This window comes from Carettochelys insculpta, chromosome 6 (genome assembly GCF_033958435.1).
Source record: "Carettochelys insculpta isolate YL-2023 chromosome 6, ASM3395843v1, whole genome shotgun sequence".
In the NCBI taxonomy this organism is placed as follows: Eukaryota; Metazoa; Chordata; order Testudines; family Carettochelyidae; genus Carettochelys; species Carettochelys insculpta.
The window spans coordinates 15,936,695-15,960,143 of NC_134142.1; the positions used below are offsets into that span (position 1 = coordinate 15,936,695).

Genomic DNA, 23,449 nt, shown 5'->3' on the forward strand with positions numbered 1-23,449 from the left:
GTGACACCTTATAGACTAACAGATATTTTGGAGCATAAGCTTTCATGGGCAAAGACCCACTTCTGAAACGAGTCTTTGCCCACAAAAGCTTATGCTCCAAAATATCTGTTAGTCTATAAGGTGCCATAGGACTTCTTGTTGTTCTCAAAGATACAGACAAATATAGCTATCTCTCCAAGCTGCGTAGATGGGGTTCCCTCAGAAGAAAGCCCCTGTCCTAGAAGAACCCTTGTTCCTCAAATGTTTGTTAGTATACGCCTATACTGGGAAGAGATTTCAGAAAGTAAAGGGATCTAAAAAAGACCTAATGAGAAGTACTGGCTGGTTGCTGAAACACGACACACTCAGACTAATTTTGAACAGGGAGTACAGTACATTCAACCACTGGACCAACTTATATGGGGCATTGTGGATTCTCCATTGGTGGGAATCTTTACAATAAAGCTGGATGATTTTCTAAAAGACATGCTAAACCTCTCCTAGAAGTTTTGAGATGGAGGCAGGAATTATTGAGTGAGGTTCTGGCCTGTGTTTGCAGTTGACTAGATGATCATAATGGTCCCTTCTGGGCTTAAAATCTACAAAGCAGGTAAATAAATTACTCTACACAAAGTTCTTTTCCCAACAATACAGATTAGCCAGAGACTCCATGATGTTCACCTGAGACTGACTGTTGATTTTACATGGGAGGTGCTCAGGTATTACAGTGATTGGTGTCAATATATAGCCACGTAAAATCTGATCAGAGAAAGAGAGAAAGATAGATTGACCCAGCGGAAGAAGCTCTCCGTAAAAATCAAAATGTCCATCTAGCAAGAAATTCCAGTACATCAAAATTCGTTTTATCCCCAACACATTTCATTCTCAAAAGATTTAGGGTAGGTCTACACAGCAAAGTTATTTTGAAGTAACCTGCATTATTTTGAAATAACTATCCTAGCATCTAACAATGCAACTGCTATTTCAAAATAATTTTAAGAGAGCAGTTGTCTTATGTCAAAATAGGTCAACCTCCTTCTACTAGGAGTAATGCCTATCTCAAAATAGATATTACAAAATAGGGGCTGTTAAGACAAGGAATAAAGCCTATTTTGAAATAAGCCATATGCGTCCAATGGTTCTATTTCAAAATAGGTTCTATGTGTGTAGACTTTGTATTTCAAAATGCATTTTTGTGGTTGTGTCTACACATGCCCCTTGGAAATAAGGGAATTTCGAAGGCTGGAGTTTATTTCGAAGCGCCCAAGTCTACATGGCCAGTTTGCATTTTAAAAGCAGCACTTTCAAAGTGTGACTGGCCGTCATTATGCTAATGATGTGAGGAATATTTATATCAGCACCTCATTAACCAGTTCAGATCCATGTCATTTAAATGCCCCATCTGAAAGGGATGGGCATGTGTAGACGCGGCCTGTGTGTAGCAGCATTATTTCGAAATATGCTATTTCAGAATAGTTATTCTGGCATATCTTATTTATGAATAAGGCTGCTGTGTAGACATACCCTTGATGTTGAAATATATGTAGAGATGTATAAAATACTTAGACCTTCCGGAATTAAAATATTATTAAAGTCAGCTCAACACTGACCTGCATCTGCCAGCGCTGCTGCAGTGTCTCACGAGCGGTCTAGTTTCATGCCTCATGTCCCCATTTTCCTCTGTGGGCTGGGGTCCTCAGCTAGCCTCCATCTCCCACAATGCTTTGTGGTGGCTCAATCCGATTGGAGACCACAGTACATCATGGGAGACATAGCCCAAAGAGCCCAGACCACAGAACACCGCAGTGGCGTGAGGCACCTGAACAACTTCAACTCCCATGAGACGCCATGGCAGTGAGGCAATCAGAGATTAATATCAAAGTGGCCCAGAATGAAATGCTTTGTTTCAGTTCAACAAACCAAACCATTTCACTTGTGGCAACCTGACCCTGAACTAAATACTTAATTTCCATAGAAAATATTTTTAAAAATCTGCATTTTTCATCCAGAAACATTGATGGAAAATTCCCTATCAGTTCTAACAGACAGAAATAAGCCTATATGCCTCTTGATTTCTCTCATTTCTGTTTTCCTCAAAAACTGAAAGAGAGAGATGGAGGCCACGTGATCGTGCGTATGTCGAGCGAGAGAGAGAAAGAAAAATACTTGACACACCACTTGCTTTTTTTTTTTTTTTTTTTAAGGTTATCTCTAGTAAGGAACAAATGGGAGGTTGTGTCTACACTACCACCTTCCTTCGAAGGAAGGATGGTAATTCAGGTGTTGGGAGTTTACTATTGAAGTGCTGCCGTGCATAGGCAGCACTTCATTAAGCAAATTCCCCCCCGCGGCAACTCTAAAGTTTTAAACTTCGAAGTACCGGCACACGTCTAGCCGCAGCTCACCCCCCATTACTTCAAAGTTGCATAGGCAGCACTTCATTAGTAAACTCCCAACACCCTAGTTACTATCCTTCCTTTGAAAGAAGGTGGTAGTGTAGACAAGCCTGGAGAGTCCTTGAAATAGCCTCCTTTTCATGAGACCGTGGAGCCATACGCTATGACTACCTGTTTCAATACATCTGCTGGAATGTTGTATTTAGCGCTGTATATGTGTTTTACTGCTAGATTGATCTGCGTGATGATCCCAAAACTTTGGCCCGACTACTTTATATGAAGGAGAAACCCCTCACTTACGAACATGGAGTGAAGCTGGCTAAAGAGGTACCATTGTTTTGCAAGACCCTTGTGCTAGGATCCAGGCTGCAGAATAGTTTTGCCACAACTTTTGTTTTCTGTAAATTACAATCAAATCCAAATCTTTCATGTTTTTCTTCATTTTCACTAGACTGGGGCTCAAATTAAAACCACAAATCCAAACACTCCAGATCTAAACCCGAATGTTGCACCTTTAAGTCTGCCTCAAGTCTTACCTAGATTATTCTATAATCACATTAATAAATCTCAGATATAAAATAACACACTCTATACGAGACATTTGAATGAAACGAAACACCTAATGTTACTGTGTGCGATTTAGGCTCATCCAATTCAATGTTTTACCTTATGTGGTCATAATAAAATGGATAAAGATTGTTTTACACATCAAGTTAAAGCAAATTGTACATTGTAGGTGTTATTCATTTAAATTAGCCTATAAATGCAGTCTATGATTTTCCTGGGAGAAAATTTACATCTGTGTTTGGCAGAGTAATGTTTCTCTCTGCAAATACCTGTACATATTCACATGAATCACAACCTACAGAAGCTGCTTTTAGCCTGCAAAGATGGAAATGACGTGGAAAGTTCTCCTCTGGGTTGGAGCTCTCCCATGGCTTCAGTGTGTTTGGATTCAGCTTTTAGCTAAGGCCCATACTTAGAAGATGGATACAAAATCTTATCTAAAATAGCAAGCTTGAATATGTCCTCTCTGGTGCTACATGATCTAATCACAATGGGAGAAACTACTCTTAATTGCTCCCATATAAACACACTGATTCTCATTTGCCTGCTTTGCGCCATTTTACACAGCTATATATGAGGGTCTTTACTGTAAACGTGATTCAGGCCCACAGACTTCTATTGTATGGGTTCTCCTTTTCGGTTTATGATGGGTCACTAGTCTGGATAAGGAGACAGGCTGGAGACCAGAACGTGAAACATGCCTCCCCACCAACACCAGGGAGATTCACACATGAGTGTGTTCCAGCAAGTCACTGCACGTGTTGCTTATCTTGATGTTTGGTCAGATGGTTCTAAAAGGCCAAGCAAAGCTAAAAAGCAGGAGGAATTGCATTTATCAAAATTTGTTTCCATGGGCAGGCACCTGGCCTACTCTAAATATATGAAAGGTGAGGTGCATCTTCCCACAGAACAACAGGGCACTTCTAATTCAGTTGCACGCCGCTCCATGTACCCTCGTCCTGCAGAAGTGCCTCTGCCAGGGCTTCCACTCATTGGTGTTTGATAGGATAGACCAAAAGTGTGCAAGGGGAGCTAAAGATAGTTACATAAAGTAACACGACCACTTTGCCAGGGAGCACCTTGGCCAATGCCTCCTGGGAAGGCTGAGCACTTTCATCTTTTGTTCAATGGAGCTCCTGCAAGCTCTCAGCTGGCATACATGGAGCAGCCTCTTCCTAGCCAAACACACTGGCAGACTGTTGCTCCCTCTGCACTGAGACAGTGCCCTGGCATCCATTCTCAATTCCTGTCCCAAAAGGCCTTGTGGTGGTCCCGTAATCAGAAAGGAAGCCAGATATAAGGCAGAGCTAGGACCTGAGTACATCTTAAAGGCATGGTTTACCCTATACCAGGGAGTTACATGTGCATGAGGACAACTGGATTCATGGGTCATAAACATGTGCTATTGTCTTCTTCTTCAAACTGTGTATTCACAATTCCCTTCCCTATTTCAGATTGGAGCACAGTGTTATTTGGAATGTTCAGCCCTGACCCAGAAAGGCCTTAAAACAGTCTTCGACGAAGCAATACTCACCATTTTCCACCCGAAGAAAAAGAAGAAACGGTGTGTGAAATGCCACAGCTGCTGCACCGTTGTATGAGGTCACTTGAAAAGCAAAGCAAGACCATGCTATTGTTCAGCTACACCTCCCAGGTTAGAACGGCACCATGCGTCACACACAAATTAACTGAGGACCATGATCAGAAAGGAGTCCTATTAAACCCTATGTGATCCCTCCATTCTGTGAAACCTCAGGCTGCAACAAGTTAGCCAGCTATGGTCTATGCTTTCCTAACCCCACAGACTTATATGCAACCTGTACCCACACTATGCTCAAACGCACTGAGCCAGTACAAAACAGGATGTCTGCTAATGGCCGACTATGAATCAGGCCAAGGTGCTGGATTTAAAACTTTAAAGACACTGCAATACTACCAAGAAATATGTCATTTGTGGCCTTAAGTAAGAATGGATAAAAAAATACACCGTTATAATACATAGGAATTGATTATGAATGGATCAAAAGCAGAGAGAGATCAGTAGGAGCTTAATGTGTACAGTAGGGTCGTGACATTCACGAGGGTCAGTGTTCAGAATCCTCACAAATGTTGAATTTTGCAACTATCTGGATACTCCACACAGATGACTAGGGCACTTCGTGGTGGCTCCAGAAGTAGTGCATGGGCAGCTACGGTGCCTCACGCCATGCAGCAGCAACCCCAGCACCGTGCAGCGGCAATAGGAGCGCTGCGCATGCAGCTACCGTGTCTCACGCCGCACTGGTGGCTAGAGTGCTTTGCGCCGTGCGGTGGCCATGGCAGGGGGTGACAAGCCACTTGCGAATAATTGAATTTGCAAATGTTAAATCCATGAATGTTGCAAGCTTGTTGTAATCATATACATTATATACACAATATACTTTCAAATTACTCTTCTTTTTAAGATGCTCACGAATTTCAGGATCTACTTTAGTTTGTTTAAAATGACATGAAGACAAATTTCCAGTCATTTAAACTCTCAGTATGTTACAGCATCGAGCCATCAAAATGGATCAACATTTACCTCCACATTGAAGGAATGTTAACTTTTTACTGCAAGAAATGACAAATCATTTTATACAGAAAATCCAGGCAGGGACAGGAGGTTTTCAGAAGCTAGGTGAGAGAGAACAATGTAAGTGAAAACCCATAGCATGAATGGAAAGAAACAAAGTGATCATGTCACCAAAAAAAAAAATAAAATCTTGTGACGGATGTGAAGAACCAGGGAGGAGCTGCACAGCCATGAGTATTATGAATACAGTCCACAGGTTGGGTGCGCTGTCACATCTCACCCAGCGGATGAAAACAAAAACAAACAAGCCAAACTCACATTGATTTGAAGTGCTTTATAATGATCCAGTTGCCTTCATTGAAATAGGTTTTTAGAAACGATCTTGTGTGATGGTATAAGAGTGGACTTTTTAAACACGTCTATTTACTGTAGTCCTCTTTGCTATTCACCACTTTGTCTATGTCTTCCGTGTTCATTAGTGCAAATAGCGGTGAAGGTATAGTGTGGGTATGCTACTCAGGAACTTCATTTCAGACAATCTGCAGGATGAGGAGCTGCAACATATAATACAGAGACAGGAAACTGGAACCTCAACAGAATGAAAGCTGACAATAAGTTCTCGTTGCTGTAGAATAAAGTGAGCCTTTGCGCGAAGGGTTCTCTGCAGAGCCTGTTTTGCACATCACATTAAGTTGCTGTTTTAACACAGATAGTCAAAGGTGAACTGTGAAGGTGTCTTCTTGCTTGCATCTGCCTGTAAGTGCCTTGGAAATGCCCATGTTATGGACATTTGTTTTGAAGTATGGAGTTATGTATTTCATTTCTGACTGTACCTCTCCAAGGCATGCAGTTAAAATGCCAGAAAATCCATGTTTCTAAACCTGTAAAGTAACTCCCTGAAAAAGGCAACTGCCAGAGTTAGTGTTTCCAGACCTAGTGTGGAACTGCCCCCTCCCACCAGGAAAGTACTAGCACGGATATTAAGTTACCCACCCCTTTCTTGGAATTCTCCTCTTTGAACACACTGTCCAGCGCTTGAGTCCATAGCACGGCAGCTAGAAAGCCTCTGCCATTAATGACAGATTAGGGAACCAATCCTACAGTCTTTTCTCAAGCAAAGCACCCACTGACTTCAGTGGGAATTTGAGTAAAGACTCTGGCATTCTGCCCAAAGTAAGCAACACCATAGATACAAGGGCCAATCCCACACTCATTGCAATCAAAGGCAAACCTCCCAAAGGCTTCTGTGATAACAGTATCCTTTCCTATTGAAGGGTTTCCTATATGAGATCATGGTCATTACATTTTAAAAGCATTCCTTTGGATTCCAGCCGCACAGTGGGAAGCGCATAGCTAGAATATACAGTAAATCCTCAAAATGCGCAATTGAGAGTTAAAAGCAATTCAAAATCCCACCTGCCCTGGCCCAGGCTCAACACCCCTGGTCCTGCGCAGCCCCAGTTCAACCCCAGCCCAGGTTCAAACCCCCACAGCCCAACTCACCACCCCTGCTCGTTGCTCTGGCTCAACGCCCCACCCCCAGCCTCTGTTCAAACCCCCCACGCGTGGCTGTGACTCACGACCCCCATGAGCATGGTTCCGGCTCAACTCTGCTCCTCCCACCCCCCTATAACCCTAACCCACCGCAGGCTTAACCTCCCTGCCCTAATCCCATGGCCCCAACCCACCTCCAGGCTTAACCATCCCCAGCTGCCCCCCACCCCAGGACTTACCTTTCAAAAGGAGCTCCAGGTGCTTCCCCAGCTGCAGAATGTGCATTCCAAGAGAGGGAAAAAAGCCAACTCGAATTTCACATAAGTTGGGGGTTATGTGAGAGCTCATGGGACCATAACTTTCACGTTACTCAAGGGACTACTATACTGGCTGTACCTTATGGTAAATGAAGTAGTTTCTGTTTTAGGAAACGTGAGTCACTAGAATTCACAAGCTCACAATCTCACTGACACTAATTTAAGCTTGGCCACTGACTCTAACAGGCACAGAATCAAACACCAAAACTTTTACCTCAGCACAAGTCACTCATCTCAGAGACACCAAGGACATTTAGCCACAGTAACTGGTAAACGCGTGTCTTTTGCTTTGTTATGCTAAGGATAGAATTCTGCCATGGAGCTCACAGATTCCCAGGACCACCATGACTTCTTCCAAGGCAGGGCTGGAGCATCTGTTAGCCCTGGAGCCACCAGAGGTGGCTGAAGCAATAGCCAGGGTTGAGTCAGCCCCTTTGTGGCTGAACCTGCAGCTGCAACCCCTGCTCCAGGAGGGTTAGAGCAGTGGGCAGCCGCAAAGCCTTTGGAACAGCTAGCCAGTAGTGTCTCCAGGGTCACTGGAGCAGCAATCTCCAGGCCACTGGAGCAGCTGGCCAGTGGTGGCTGAGGTTTTGTGGGAGAAGCAACTGGGATTGAAGCAGGCCCCACCCCCAAGAATGGAACAGCAGTAGGGCCAGAGCAGATGTCCAAGGTCAGCCTCCAGCAGGGCTCTGAGTATTCATCCCCACAACAGGGCACTTTTTGTAGAAGTGAGGGACAGGTCACAGAGTTCTGTGAATTTTTGTTTATTGCTGACAACTTATCCCTGATTTCTAGTAAACACAGCCATGACACAGTCTTAACCTTAATTATGTGCAAGTTCACAAACCGTGCCTTGCTGTGCATGGACATGGCTGAAAGTTAAGTTGTAGCAGGTCAGAGATACAAAAGAAAATCTGGTGAGTGCCTTACACATGGGGCATATATCCCTAGTGAACAGTCTGGATGCTGTTTCGTCCTGTTAATGGGGTTGTCTTAGAATACATTGACAGAAAGCTTGAGAAACATAGCTCAGACTAGAAAGTGAGCCTGGCACTACCCACATCTTCGATGCCATTTCCTTCCATATAAAAGGAACTGTGGTGTGCAGCTAAGGTCGATAAATGTGTTCACTTCCTGGTGCAGCTGATATGTCTGGCAGGAGGGTTCACTGGATTCCAAAGGGTCAAAGGTGCAGCAGGAAAGCTAGGAGCAGAAAAAAAAAGTATCACGTTTGGGGAACTTTTATTTAGAGTCTTACCCAAAGCCCCATGAAGTGAACAAACACTCCCCTCCCCATTCTAATTTATTTTGAAGGACTTTGTATCAAGGATTTAGAGGTCAGTCAGGCTCCACTAAGATTTGCCACTGATTTCAATGGACGATGGCATTCTGATTCTGTTCCCCACCAGTTTAACTGATATAAGGTGTACATATGACTCTTCGGTTAAGGGAGAAATGTGGGGCAAGTTTCTTTCGCCTGAATTCTAATACAGGCTGGAAGGGTTGGCTCTGCCAGATGATGTTATAGCTTTTGCAAATAGAAGAGAAAATAAAACTCTAGCTAGACAGATAAGTGTATCATAAATAATGAGAACATTGGAAAAGTGCAATATATCATTCTCATCATGCCTCCACACAAGCAACAAATAATCCAAGAGCGGGGTTTGGCTGCTGTTCAATAGCTCTGGCGTCAGCTAACGCTAATGGTATGATACAAGATAGGCGTGTTAAATCATAAATTAATTACCAATTAGATCATGATTATAACCGCAGTAATTTTGGAAAACTAAACAGTGTACTGTGATCATAGAAGCTAACATGCTAATATTGTAAATTACTAAAACAGATATCTGTAAAAATCATTACATAGTAGAGAAAGCACATGGAGGAATATTATTATTCAAGAAAAAATATTTTCATTAATGTAAAACGAGTCTTTTTTTGCACTCACAAAATTAAGCAAATCAATTTTTCAAGGTGATAAAACTGTGAATAAAAGAGATGCTTTGAAGATGCTTATGACCAAAATTTGACCAACCTTCAAAGGGTGAAATTCCACTTAGAAAGTGCTAATGGATTCCATGTACTTTTTAAATTCCCTGCCATCAGAAAGAGAAGTTCTAAATACAGCCACAATTTAATGTCGATCCTACAAGGTCAAATTTTCAAAAGACCTCTATAATTGCCCCATCCCCACCTCCATATTTGTGAGTGCCCTTATTTCTATGCCCAAACTGGCATTTCTACCAATAATTTCCCAGCTGTAAAACTCACTATGTATTTTTGAGGAAAGGAACTTAATTTGCATGTGTAAATGTGAGCTTTAGAGGCACAAGCTGATGCCTTTTCTGAATATGGTGGGCAGAGTTAAGGATGAGCTTTGAAAATCAGCTTGTAATACCTTGTGCTTTTCTGCTCTATAGCCAGTAGATGGAGCACGAACTAATGCACAAAGATTATTCACAGAGTTGCTGCAATAACACTGATGGCTGTAAAGCAGAAGAACTACACGAATGAATAGAAATATCAGATTATTTTTCAAGCACCATAATTAACAATAAGCATTTGCCAAGTGAAGGCTGGAGACCAGCAACTGTATCTCAAGGTGCCAAGCACCTGCATTGTCTTCTACAAAACAGGCCCTGAACTCATAATGAGGGCAAATGTTATTTTAAAGCTTATTACAGTAAGTAAAGACTAAAAACTACAGCAAGAAATTATTTGACAATGATAATGGTTTATCTCAATTGATGTCAAAACCCTTTCTGACAGTACTATTTTTGTTAATAGCATATTATCTTTTCAAATGCTTTCTACTCATAAAAGGAACATGCTAAATTGTAGCCTCAGCCTTTTTTAAGCCTATATATTAAGCTCTAGTTTGCAGTGAGCAAAATTCCACTTGTTAGCATGGGACCAGCCCGATGTGTGTAGTGGATATTTCAGTATTCAGGGACTTAGCTGCATATGCGTGTGGCATGTATGTGCTTCCCGTCACATGGCTAGCAATGAATGTGGATGCAGCCATTATTAATACTTTGAAGGGCCCAATGCTCAGAAAGTGCTGAACGGCTACCTCTAAAAATCAGGATTCTCTCAGACTGGGGACCCCAGGAACTGAAGCATTCACAGTCACTAGTAAAATTCTTGCTCCTTGCATACACTGGAGATTTCACCTTTGATTGTGGCCAGCAGCAGTTTGCTTTCAATGCACACTCCTGATGCAGTCTCTAACCACCATGGCTATGGCTATGCTACATTCCCCTCCTGGAGGAGGAATGCAAATGAAGGAGACCAAAAATGGAAATGAAGAGCTGATTGACAAATCGTGCACTTCATTTTCAGAATCTCATGCAATTGCGTTTCCGGAAGCAACTTTTCCGAAAGCAAAAACAGCCATGAAGATAGGGCTCCTCTGGGGGAAAAAAAACCCATTTTTGAAACCCCTGTGAACTGGAGCAGCTTAAGACCTGCTTGAAACAAGGGTCAGCTACACTAGTGCAAATTGTGGTTTCTAGCCATTCACTTTTGCAGGACTGGCTATTGCGGTGTAGCTGCACCAATGGCGCTAGCCAGGGCAAATCCTCTGTGTGAACTAGGTCTTAGAAAAGCCTCCTGCCATTTTCATAACCCACATGCCCTTATTGCAGGAAAAGCTTTTCACTGGGTCTCTACAGTCATACTAACTACTGCTGCTTCCTTAGAACTCTCTCCTAGCGGGGTGGAATAATAACAATTCATTAGCGTAGCTCAGTGTTGTGTTATAGCGAGGTAGGTCTCAGCCAGTATCACACCTTTTTATTACCAAGAAGGAACAGATGATTCCTTGTGCATAGTATTAGAACATGGCAGCCCAAAATGAAATTGAATTGTTGCTTGTTCTTTTGGTGCTAAATCAGGTCGGTTTGAAAGCACATTTGCACTGCTTCATGACAGTGGCACAGCGTGCACGCTCAGTGACACAGGTGCCGTTTGTTATGAAAGTCAGTAGCTTACATGTACATCGCTGCATGTGCTTTGTCCTTTATAGAATTTTGCCCTGTTCCAGAGGATTTCTGTCATGTATCATGTGCTTCCAAACATGGCGAAATGTCTGGATTCTGTCTAGTTTCAAAGCACTGGCTAGGAGAAGATCCACAGCCATTTTACCAGGAAGTGGGCTCGAAACAATCTAGCTCAAAGACAGTTTTTAGATGCATTTGTATTATGTAAAAATGAAGAAAAAAATCTGCAACAAATGCAGGAGGAATGGGGCTCCACTGAGGTTTGCAACTTTCATGCTTATCACAGAACATAACAAAATGAAATATGCATGGGAATGTTTATGCTTAGTTAAAGTGCACAGAAAAGCCGGTTAGAATGTCTCTAAAGCTCGATATCTATTTTAAGCAAATGGCAAGTTTCATTTTTGTTTTCTGGAGCAGCATGGTAAAGGGTTGCAAAGATACAAGTATTTAACGGGAGGGAGACTCCAAGAGCTGCTATGGAGAGAAATACTTTCAGTGTTTGTTTTAACATCAATTTAAACTTTTTGATTCATAGGAGAAAAGGCAAAACATTTCTGGCTGCTATGGGGACCTCAAGCATGGTGGGGATAGGAACCAAATCATGAAATTTACTAGAAACAGAAAAAGAACTAACAAATATTGTTTTAACATTCCAAGCCATGCAAACATTACATGAGTGGGCATAAATCAGCACAAGGCCACTTGGAGTTTTCAAGTTTTGTTGTAATATTTTAAGATGTAACTAGTGGCAAGTTATTTCCCCTTGAAAGAATCACTGGGCTGTACAGATCCCTTCTACCTTATACAGCAATCTCCAGCTAAATCCTCTAGTAACTTAAGAGTCTAGCATGGGATTTTCAAATGTGCTCCTTATTGGCCTAAACACTGCTCCTAGTGACGTCAATGGAAAACTTTAATAGGAAGTGAATTAGGCCAATGCTGAATGCATCTGAAAACATCTCCGCAGGTTTTCCCCATATCCTGTCTTTTTTATTAAAGCTGTTTGTTGACTCTTTGAGCAGATCAACTGAGCCAATTACACCTTCAATTCTAGTCACGTGGGGGCTGAATTTGAGCCAGTGAGGTTTTTTTTAATATAACTAGCCATATAACATTTAGTGACATTCTGAAGAAGATTATTTACTGTATAGATGTAGCCTGATTTCCCTAGGACAGCTGTAACTATTTTAGGTTAATCAGTTTTGCCTATGCAGCCAGCCAGCTATTCTTGACCTACTTACAAGGCCAGAATCTAAAAGCAGTTTCTGAAGTAGATGTGCATCTGTACTAGATATGGCTGGAAAATGCCAATTATTCTTCATCTTAAATTTTTCATTTAAAAAAATCTTGTAAACCATTTTCAGGTTTTTAAACCCGCTTTGGTTTAAAAAATAGTTTTTGGTAAAAGATTCTGGTTTTCAAAAGCCAAAAACTGGACTTTTTCTAAATCCAAAAATAGAAATAATTTTTAAGGAAAATCTTTTGGTTTCTGATTTTTCATCAAAACCTAGAAAATTTTATCCAAAAGGGAAATTGTACAAAACGGATCCTGTCAAAAAATACATCAGTTTTTCACTGAAAAAATGTTTCAATGAAAAAAAAAAACTTGACTAGTTGTAATCTGCACCCCTGGTTTCTGGGCAGTGAGGACAACTCTTTAGTTTTGTTTTTAAAGCAAGTCTGACTTACTGCATGTTGTTTCCTCTGTCATTCTCAGTGCTGCATGAACAGAACCATGGAAAGAAACTAATTGACCTCTGCATTAGTGGTCAGTGTAGCTGACTGGTGCCTGAGGAGGGACAGGAGCTGAGAGGGGCCCCCAGAGAAATAGGGAGGGGGCATAAGGAAGCACCCCATTTCCCAATTATAGTTTTGGCAGGGGCACAGGTTGAGGTGGGAGACGGGAAGTGCACCTTCTGAGTGCTACCACAAGTCACCTATGGTGGTCAGCTAAGACCCAAGCCAACAGTTCTTGCCCAGGGAAAAGAGCTGCCTGAAGTTTAAGTGGCTCAAATTCAGTGGGTCGTTTTATCTGAGTTATGCCTGCACTGAAAGTGTCAAGTATGTGGAGGATGATTAGCCATAACGTAATATAATGCACTGTTCAGTGTGTGTTATGTCTCCCTGTGTGCCTGATCTACGGAGGATTACCTAGGGATCTTTACGCTGCACTTAAGATACCTGTGGCCAGCTCATGCCAGCCAACTTGTGCTTTGGCTAAAGGGCTGTTAACTTGCAAGTCACACTTCAGGGCTCAGGGTGGTGCTTGGGCTGTCAGACCTGTGAGGTGAGAGGGTGCCCAAGCCCAGTTGTGGGTGTTAAACTGTAGCATAGACTTACCCCATGGGACACAGGCCCAGTTCCTTAAAGGTATTTAGGCACCTCCTCCTGAGGATTTTGGTGGGAGTTGGACTTTTTCTCAGGATCTGGTCTTTAGTTCAACATTTGAGGCTATGCTTTTAGCTTTGGGATCCAAAGGACTGTTGTAAGGAGTCATTGTAGTTTTTCAAGGGTAAGTGGCATATTTTTCAGAGGCTGAAAATGGATCAGTTGGCACCACATTTTCAGAGCCCTGCATGGATACAGCATTTGTATCCACATCCACATCTGTATGCACAGAAATGAGCTGTGGACAGCTACATACCCAAGGATATAAAGCAGATACCTGTGGATTTGCAGGGCTCTGTGCATTTGTTTCTCTTCAGACTGTGGTTTGTTATGATGCAGGCGTCCACCTCTACTTTCCTACTTGGCTAGCCAGGTTGTGACTTGGGCTGATTGTAACCCCCTCACCCACCATTGAGTCTCTTTGATGCAAGGTTAATATATAGCTATTGTCACTGACCTGTAATCTTCATGTCTCAAAATTTGACAGACAGACAATCTAAAAAGAAGCAGGTAGAAATACTTGCATGGAAGCCTGAAACCTGTGGAGATGTACCTTGGTCTGTACCCTACAGGGCTCTGTACATGCCCAGGCTGTGCCTGCCCATCCACATTGCCAGGTTCAACACCATGATGTCCCTCTGCCTCCCGAATGTTGGAGTCTTTTCCTGTCCCAGAAAAAGATTCCAGCAGAGGGAAAATTCTCTGGCAGGCAAAAGCAGCAGGGAAAGGACCTGCCAGCTGTCCCCTTCTGGAGCCTTCCACCATGTCAGGGAAGCTTTCACAGGAGGATGCTGTTGGCGCGCGTGTGCGCACACGCATGCACACACACACACACACACACACACACACACACACTGAGACTCAAGAACAAAATAGACAAACGAGTTTCCATTCTCTCCCTTTTTTTCCTGAATATTTTAGCCATATCAAAAAACAATAGTGAAAATGTATTTCAATGACACTTCTTCAGGAAGGAAGCATACTCAAAAAAATCTAACATTCCCTTTGGGTCTGTCATGTTACAAGTCAGTTTCTGAGAAGCCAGCAGGTTAAGAACTGAGGCATTTACTTTTCTTCATACAAGCCGCTGAATTTCTATATCTGCTAAAAGTGCTTCCTAAAAGCATCCTATGCACAACACAAATGGGTGGAAGATCTGCTTAGAACACAGTCTTAGTGCTAGGTGGTTATATTAACAATGAAGATGCCATATTTTCCTTTCTGGGTGCAGACTTAGTTTCAAAATTCAAAGTAAAGAAATATTGCGAAACGCAGCAAATATATTTTAGCAGTTATATTTTGCTTATTCAAAAGTTTAACAGCATTCATGTTCTATTTAAAACCCACCATTCTGTATGCTTTGGCTTACCCTCTTTTAAGCATGTAATTATTGTACATTATAACAACTTATTAATATCTTGTATTGTACATAGTAATACATTTATTCAGTTAAAATAAACTATGTCTTTTGATGGTATCATTTGGAGAAAGACTCAGTAACTGTCCAGTGCCTCTGCATTTATTTACCCAGACTTTACTTGAAATGTCTGCCAAACAGATCTGGCAACAAAAAGAACTGCAAAAATATCTGGTGTTACATCCAGCAGGCATTGCAAACCCCTTGCCCCACAACTGTCCCCACATTTGAAACAGGAGGCACAGTTTGGAGGTTTATTTGACTCCACAGGTGGGAATGCTCATGGAAGAAAAGCTCTTTCTGAACTAAGCCAGGAATTGGACTAGATAACTTGGGATGGGTCACTTGATAATTACCCTGTTCATTCGCTCTGAAGTATTTGGCACTGGCCACTGTCAGAAGACAGAATACTGGGCTAGCTGGACAATTTCTGTGGGCCTGCGTGGGCCATTCTTATGTTCTTAACCCTGACTGGGGAGAACAGGGTAACATCTCTATGATGGTTTCATACAGATCTTTGGGGGAGATCCCACAGAGCACACTACTGGAGGCTATAGACCAAGGGTGGCAAACCTGTGGCTCTTCAGACGTCAATATGTGGCTCCTTGCATAGGGGTCAATGCTGGGGCAGGAGCTATAGGCACCTAAGGATGCTTGCTGCTCAAGCCTCAGCTCTGCCCCCACTCTACCCCTTATGCTCTAGATCCATGGTGTCCAACACACTAGCCACATGTGGCTGTTTGGCCAGTTGCATGTGACTAGTTGGCTTGAACAATAAATGTATTTTTAGAATAATGTGACTAGTTATCTATAGCAGTAACCAGGCTAGTGGCTACTGTTTCAGAACTAGTTGGATACCATAGGTCAAGGGGGTGCTTGGTTCTGTAATGAATGCAGGGGACTGGACTTGATGGCTTCTTGAGGTTCCTTCCAGTTCTATGATTCTGTAATTCCTGTCCCCACCTCCAAGCCTGCATATCCTTTTTCCTGCCTGCTGTAAAACAGCTGATCACAGTGGGGAGGGGGCACAGGGAGGGAGAGGGAAGCGCTGATCCACAGGAGGTGGAACCTGATAAGGGCAGCTGACATATTACTGTGGTTCTTTGGCAAAATACAAAGGGGGAGGGACAGCTCAGTGGTTTGAGCATTGGCCTGCTAAACCCACTGTTGGGCCTTCAGTCCTTGAGGGGGCCATTTAGGAGTCTGGAGCAAATAGATTTAAAAAAAAATCTGCCAGGGGGATGCTTTGTCCTGCCAAGAGAGGACTGGACTCAATGACCTCCTGAGACACATTTCATAGAGCTGAAAGGGATATCTCCAGTATTATTACACCGGTAAATTCTGGCTCCTTCTCATGCTCAGGTTGGCCCCCTCTGCTATGGACAGATGTAGTGTCTGGTCTTTGTCAGCTATGAAAGGCCCCAAGTTCTAAGGGGTGTCTTGTACACAAACAGCATTAGGATAATCACTGTTGAAAAGCACACCCCAGAAAAATGGTGTGTAAGTGGCTCCTTCTCTGTAGCTGATGGTAACGTGGTTTTAAAGCACTTTAGTGAACTACAGATTGTCACTTGGCCTGACTGGCTCAGGTCCCTACCCAAACATTACAAGTGCATACAAGGTTTTGTGTGTGTGACTGGGAATATTAATGACATTTTGGAAAGATGCCAGCTTGAAGCAGTCAGACGGTGGAGTGCTCACAGCATCACAGGGCTGGAAGGGACCTCAGGAGGTCATCTAGTCCAGCCCCCTGCTTCAAGCAGGATCAACCCCTACTAAGTCATCCCAGCCAGGACCTTGTCCAGCTGGGACTTAAAAACCTCAAGGGATGGAGAATCCACCACCTCTCTAGGCAACACATTCCAATGCCTCACCACCCGCCTGGTGAAGAAGTTTTTCCTAATATCTAACCTACACCTTTCCCTCTTCAACTTCTGACCATTATTCCTTGTTCTGCCATCTGACGCCACTGAGAACAGTTTCTCACCCTCCTTTTTAGAGCTCCCCTTCAGGAAGTTGAAGGCTGCTATTAAATCACCTCTAAGTCTTCTCTTCTGTAAACTAAACAAGCCCAAATCCCTCAGCCTATCCTCATAGGTCTTGTGCTCCAGACCCTTAATCATTTTTGTTGCCCTTCACTGAACCTGCTCCAGCAAATCCACATCCTTTTTATACTGGAGGCACCAAAACTGGACAAAATATTCCAGATGTGGCCTCACCAGTGCCGAATAAAGAGGAATAACTACTTCTCTAGATCTGCTCGAAATGCTCCTCCTCCTGGTACAGAAGCTATAAATAACTAACACAAGCATTAGTTTCCTGTAACTCACTGACAACCCTAATGAGTGGATAGTAAAAACCCTCCAACAGAAGCTTACTGATTACAAGAAAGATGGTTAGTTACATAATCTTTCCCTTGAACAGGGCAAGGGATGAAAAAGAAGTGAAATGTTTAAGGGGCCAACGGCAGGGTAGCAAGTCAGGCAACCCATCCGCACAGGTCTGGAAACAGGTCACCCTTGTGCAAAAGAGAGTTATGAGAACTTTCTTAAGAAGATGCTGCCTTTATTGTCAAATGTTTCCTTCTCTCAGCTTTCAAGGTTAGGAGATATCATGGTGATCATCTTGCCTGTCCTCCTGGCCAACACAAGCCAAAGACCCTCTCACAATAAGTCTAGCTGGTGAAGTAGGGTTGAGCCAAAGCAGATTTGAGAAAGACTTTTTTGAAACCTCCCAGGTTTCCCCAGCTTGGGAACCTGGGTGAGTGTAAGCAGCAGCCTTGGAGAACCTGATGCTGGAGAGAAAGGGCAGTGCAGCAGGATCTGCATCTAAAATGATGGGCTAGGTCCTTAGCAAGTATAAATTGGCATTATATGATTCACTGAAATCTATGGAGCTCGGCTGATTCACCCTAGCTGAGGACATCACCCTGAATTTGTTTAATTTAACCCTCCTTGAAGAAGTCTGGTGAGCCTGATGTTAGACCTCACAAGTCCTAGGCCTAGGCTGGATCCAGTATCTGAAAGTCCAAGGAGAACATGGCAGCAGATGTTCCTGTTCTCCAGCCAGAAAGCCTGTAGGTGCTCGTAAGGGCCTCCCACAGCCTCCTCTAGGTACTGCCAGCAAAGGAGATTTGAAACATGGGTAAAACATAATAGTAGAGCTTCTCCAGAGTGGTGAGATGTGCAGGAGTCAATAGATACAGAAAAATGACCCCGTGAGAGAGCACTTCAGATGCTCGTGAGCATTGACAATGAATGTCTAAAACAGGGACGGGGAAGCTTGGCTCGCAGGCCAGATCTGGCTTCCAGCAAGGCAAGCCAGCACTAGCCTGCAGCTCTCTGGCACGTCCCTGAGTCTCAGCACTCCCCCACCCCGGGGCTGGAATGCGAGCAGGGTCCCAGCACCCCAAACTGAGTATGTCCTTGTCTTTCTTTTTGGTTTCTCACTTTGGAGCCAGGTCAGTGAATTTTGGACAACAAAAAAAAGCTGACAAATGTCCTTATTCCTATCACTATTCACACTATGGTAACACCTAGCGGTCCAGCCAATATTAGTAGCTCATTGTGCTAGGCATTGTACAAACACAGATGGGCTACGTCTACACTACAGTAATCTGTCGACAGAAGTTACTGTTGGAAGAGATCTTCCAGCAAAACTCTTGGGTTTTGCTGCATGAGGGTCATGATGCCACCATCTTTTAGCATTAATGCCTTTATATTACAGACATTTTTGAACCCAGTTCTGGTCTCTGATACTGGACTCAGAACCCTATAATTTCATGCTCCTTGCTGTAGTTATTCCTGATTTACTCCCAAGTAACTGAAAAGAGAAACTGGCCTAATGGGAATTGAGGGGATTCTACTGAGTATTTTTGTGTTCAGGGCTCCGGGCTGGGAGAAATAAAACCAAAAATGTACCAGTTCCTTGTTCTTAAGCTCTTAATGCTCTTTGTGCAATTTCAACACATCTATGACTTCTTACTAAATGTACCCTTTATGTACAAGGTAAGTTCATATACTGTGAAGTGCCTGTGGCTAGGGCAAGTTGTATCAGTGCTTTCTTTCCATCTCACATGTTGCTGTGAAGCTCCTTATTACATTACATTAAACAGATCTTTAAACAACCGGTGGCTAGGAGAACCTTATGCCTCTACTGTACAGAAAGGTCAGTGATTAAAAGCAGTCCAGCCATAGGGTTAAATTCCATGCTGACTTACACCACCCGCAACCTTGCTGTTACACTGAGCGTACATCAGGACAGAGTTTGGCCCGTAATCCCTAGAGCAGCTGTCCAGCAGGGAACGGGGGGCTCAGATCGTCTCACATTCAGTAGTTGCCGTGGAACACACCCCACAGTTGCACCGTATGGCCTTAGGGTACGTGTAGGAAGGCTCCACAGTGGCAGCACAATTTGGCAGCTTCACCGTAACCAGCTTAGTCTCATTGTAGGTGCAGACTCGATGGTGCGCATCAATGTATGGGGGATCCAGCACAGGCTTCTGTTCATTGGGGGAAAAGGTGGACATCAGACAAAGGCAAGAGGCACTCAGGACCACCATGAGCAGGTATGAACAGTACTGGGGCTAGACCAGCAACCCCGACCCGTATCCACACACTGACAGCAGGCCTTGTCGGTGGGTGGCAGATAGAATCATAGAATCACAGAACACCAGAACTGCAAGGGACCTCGAGAGGTCATAGAGTGCAGTCCCCTATCATTATGGCAGGACCAAGCACAGTCTAGATCATTCCTGATAGACATCTAACCTGTTCCTAAACATCTCCAGTGATGGAGATTCCACAACCTCCCCAGGCAACTTATTCCAGTGTTTAAAATTCCCTGCTAACATCTCTTGCTGCAGTTTACTCGCATTCCTTCTTGTCTTATCCTCAGAGGCCAGGGAGAACAATTTTTCTCCTTCCTCCTTGTAGCACTCTTTTAGGTACTTATAAACCACTATCATGTCCCCTCTCAGTCTTCTGAATCAATGGAAGTGCAGGGTCCTGAAGACACAAGGCCCAAGGCAACTGACTTGCTTACATTGCCCTAAGGCCAGACCTAGAGACGCCTGGTTCACAGGACCAGGCCCTGAAAAACTCTCTCAAAATTGTTCTTAGGCTGAGTGTGGTATGGGTCCCAGATCTGCACAAGACTGTTTCCCTTTTTGTTTATAATATTTTACTATGGATTCTTTTGAAAACTCAGGTACTAGCTAGGACTGGCCAAAGCCTTTTCTCTCACAACTCTTTTGTTGGCAGAATATTGGGGTTTCAACTAAATTAAACATGGAATTAAAAATATGATACTTCTTTCTATGGGAAATGTTGATTTTTTATCAAAAAGCCAAAACCGGCTGGCACCCATGACAGGGGTTGCTGACCCCTGGTTTAGAGCAGCAGTTCTCAACCCACAAACTTCTTGCAGTCCAGTCAGCAAACAGCTGCTGCCCATGTTGCCCATATTGAGTATGCGTGTATATATATATATATATATATATATATATATATATATATATATAGTACAGATGCGACCATGTAACATACATGGTAGGTCTACACAGCAAAGTTATCTGGCTTATTTCAAAACCAGTAAACTTCATTCTATGAGGAATAGCACCTCTTTCAAAGTAGCTGTATGACAGGGATAGAGCCTCTCTTGAAATAAGCCATAGTGCACCCAATGGCTCTATTTCAAAATAAGCTTTCTGGGTGTAACTAAATGCAATTTTGAAATGCATTTTGTGTGTAGCAGCGTTACTTCAGAATAAGCTCTTCCAGAATAGCTTATTTCGAAATAAGGCTGTTGTGTAGACATATCCTCAGACAGCTGCATATGTGGCCCACCATGGTGAATAGGTTGGGAACCACTGGTTTAGAGCTGGTGCCTTGGGCCACCTCTGCCCACCCCCATGCCCAGTTGCCCCTCAGGTTTTGCTCACCTCCCAAGTCTCACAACGCCCCCAGCAGGCATCCGTGGTGATGCGCATTGCCTTACAGCCAGGTTTCTTGGCCAGGAAGGTGAACTCACGCACAGCGCAGCCAATGAACGTGCGCAGGTTGATGCTGGAGGCTTTCAGGGTGCTGATGCAGCCAGCAAGTAGCAGAAGAGGCAGGGAGCCCAGGACCATGTGATGGAGCTTCATGCTGTGTTCCACAGTGGAAAGAAGACACAGGGAAGGTGGTGAGATGCTCAGACCCAGAGTGGTTGTACTGTATCTGCAGTGCTTGCTCCCGCTCCTCTAAGTCACCCAGTCGCTTTACACATCCAATTGTGAGGAGATGGCATATCCCCTTATTCCTCCCTCTGTACTACCCAGGCAGTACCACTAGGCACTAGGGAGATTTGCTGTAATTTTTACGATTAAACTCGTAGGCTTTAGCTGTGGGTTTTGTCAGGTCAGGCAGACCACTGGTTTCCCTACCCCAAATCTGCTGGGCAATTTTGCAGGGCAGTGGACAAGGCTGTGCTCCAACTTCCCTGGGAGTAGGGAGGAGGAAGAGAGAGGCAGGGGGGAAGGAACCTGGTGTCACAGGCTCACAGAGCAGCCCTGCCAGGAACAAGGAATCAGGCTGAGTGAAACAGCCAGGAGCTGCTCCTCAAGGCTCACCTGTGCTGCAATGCTTGTTAAAAAATAACTATCAACTCCTAATGGCAGGAGAGCTGTCAGGGGGCAGATGGGACTTGCTCCACATATTTATAATTAGCCCTTAAGGGAAAGGGAGACAATTGCAAACACACTTTTGTCTATAACACTTGTCTTTGCAAGGAGATGGGGAGACAGCCAGGGCAGCTCAACTGGCCAGGTAGCCCAGAAAGTGGAAGCCTCTGTACAAGGCATAACAGGGCCAAGATCTGTGGGAGATGCCTTGATTCTGCACATTTCTCAGGCAACCTTGACTAACCTAAATTCCTTTAAACTTGCTTCCCCCAGCAAACTCCATTGGGAAAGAACCCCTCCCCACAGCACAGCTTCCCCTCCCAGAGCAGAGATATGGAAACTGCCCCAAAGAAGTGAATCAAACCCTCTAGACCAGTGTAGTCCGACTGTACCATGCAAGCTTTTATTTAATCTAAAGTCTTCCAGGTAAAAACCCCAGACATTCAAATTCTGCCTTGGGGATATTAGCCAATGGTACAGAAAACAGCCCTGCACCCACTGAGCCCAGTCTTCAGTTGGCACAAACCCGTGCCGGTTGAAATCAGTGGAGTTGCATCTGTTTACACCAATGGGAGATCTGGAAGACTAATAAAGCTCAACTATCTAAAGCCCTGTTGACTTAACTGCTCTGTCTGGCCCATCTTTCCGAAGTTTAACATCGGCGCATGATGTTTTCCACACCAAAAACTTTATATTTGTACTGACTACACACACATCTATACAGAGAGGAAGACGCCACGCACTGATGTTAAACTTTGGACAGTCACACACCTGTAACACGTACATGCACACATTATACACGCATGCTGAATTAAAGGCATGTATGGATGAGCTAATCTTGCATTTCTTATGTAGAAAAAATCCTAAAACTCTTTCTTTCTTTAAATAGTGATATTTGATCATAGATTTCAGTGACCAAACTCAGTACAAACTGAAGATTTACTCTCGGTCACCTGGTTTAATCCTGAGCTGCAGCACTGACATACAGCAAACACAGAAGTACACTTACCTAATTTGTTGCATACAAATCTGCCTATGGAGTTTTAAATTGCAGATGGTGTTTCAGAATGTCAAAGTGAATGGCAGGAGACCTGCACAACAGCCTCCGTCGGGTTTACTCTTAGCAGATCTCCTTAGCAGCTGCTACTGGGCTGCTTTAATTGCTCAAATTTATAGAGAGGGGCTTGTCAATCAAAGCAAAATAGAGGCAGATCCTTACATGAACTACTAAGACATCAAAGAAAGTGACTACAAAGTAAGCCTCAGCTTTCCAATACTGATTGACTGGGAAGGTACTGTTTCATAACATCATCCACTGAAACAAAGCAGGTATCTTGGTGAGTGGCATAATTCTAGTGGAATAATGAGCATTCACTGGGACAAGATGGATCTTCTTCGCCTCAATGAAATCTCAACCCCTTGGCATTAGGATTGAGTCATTCAGGTAATTATCCCAAAGCCAGCAAGAAATGGACAACCACCACAAAGGAAACATTCACAAATGGTCCCATACACAACACTGGGAATTCCCACTGTGCGCAAAACCCCTCTAGTCACTTTTTGTGACCATCAGCTAGTGATTGTTGGCAGGGGGTGGGAGGCAAAGACTTAATCTTATTAATGTTTTGGCTAGGGCATTTAGGTCAGAATTGTTGAAGCTCAGGTTGTC

At 43.6% G+C, this 23,449-nt stretch overlaps 2 protein-coding genes across 2 annotated transcripts in view; one reads left to right on the forward strand and one right to left on the reverse strand.

Moving 5' to 3' along the window:
• The window catches only part of RHOJ (ras homolog family member J), an 81,595-nt gene extending 66,422 nt beyond the window's left edge, over positions 1-15,173 (forward strand). The window contains exons 4-5 of the mRNA XM_074996324.1: positions 2,607-2,702; positions 4,397-15,173. Of these exons, the coding sequence (XP_074852425.1) occupies positions 2,607-2,702; positions 4,397-4,543 (243 nt within the window). The 3' untranslated portion in view covers positions 4,544-15,173. The remainder of the gene's footprint in view (positions 1-2,606; positions 2,703-4,396) is intronic.
• A 4,258-nt stretch (positions 15,174-19,431) lies between these two features.
• On the reverse strand, positions 19,432-21,264 carry GPHB5 (glycoprotein hormone subunit beta 5). The gene is made up of 2 exons (XM_074998681.1): positions 21,061-21,264; positions 19,432-19,620 (listed from the first exon to the last, which is right to left on the reverse strand). Exons 1-2 carry the CDS (start codon positions 21,262-21,264, stop codon positions 19,432-19,434), a joined length of 393 nt encoding a protein of 130 aa, XP_074854782.1.
• Positions 21,265-23,449: the final 2,185 nt, after the last annotated feature.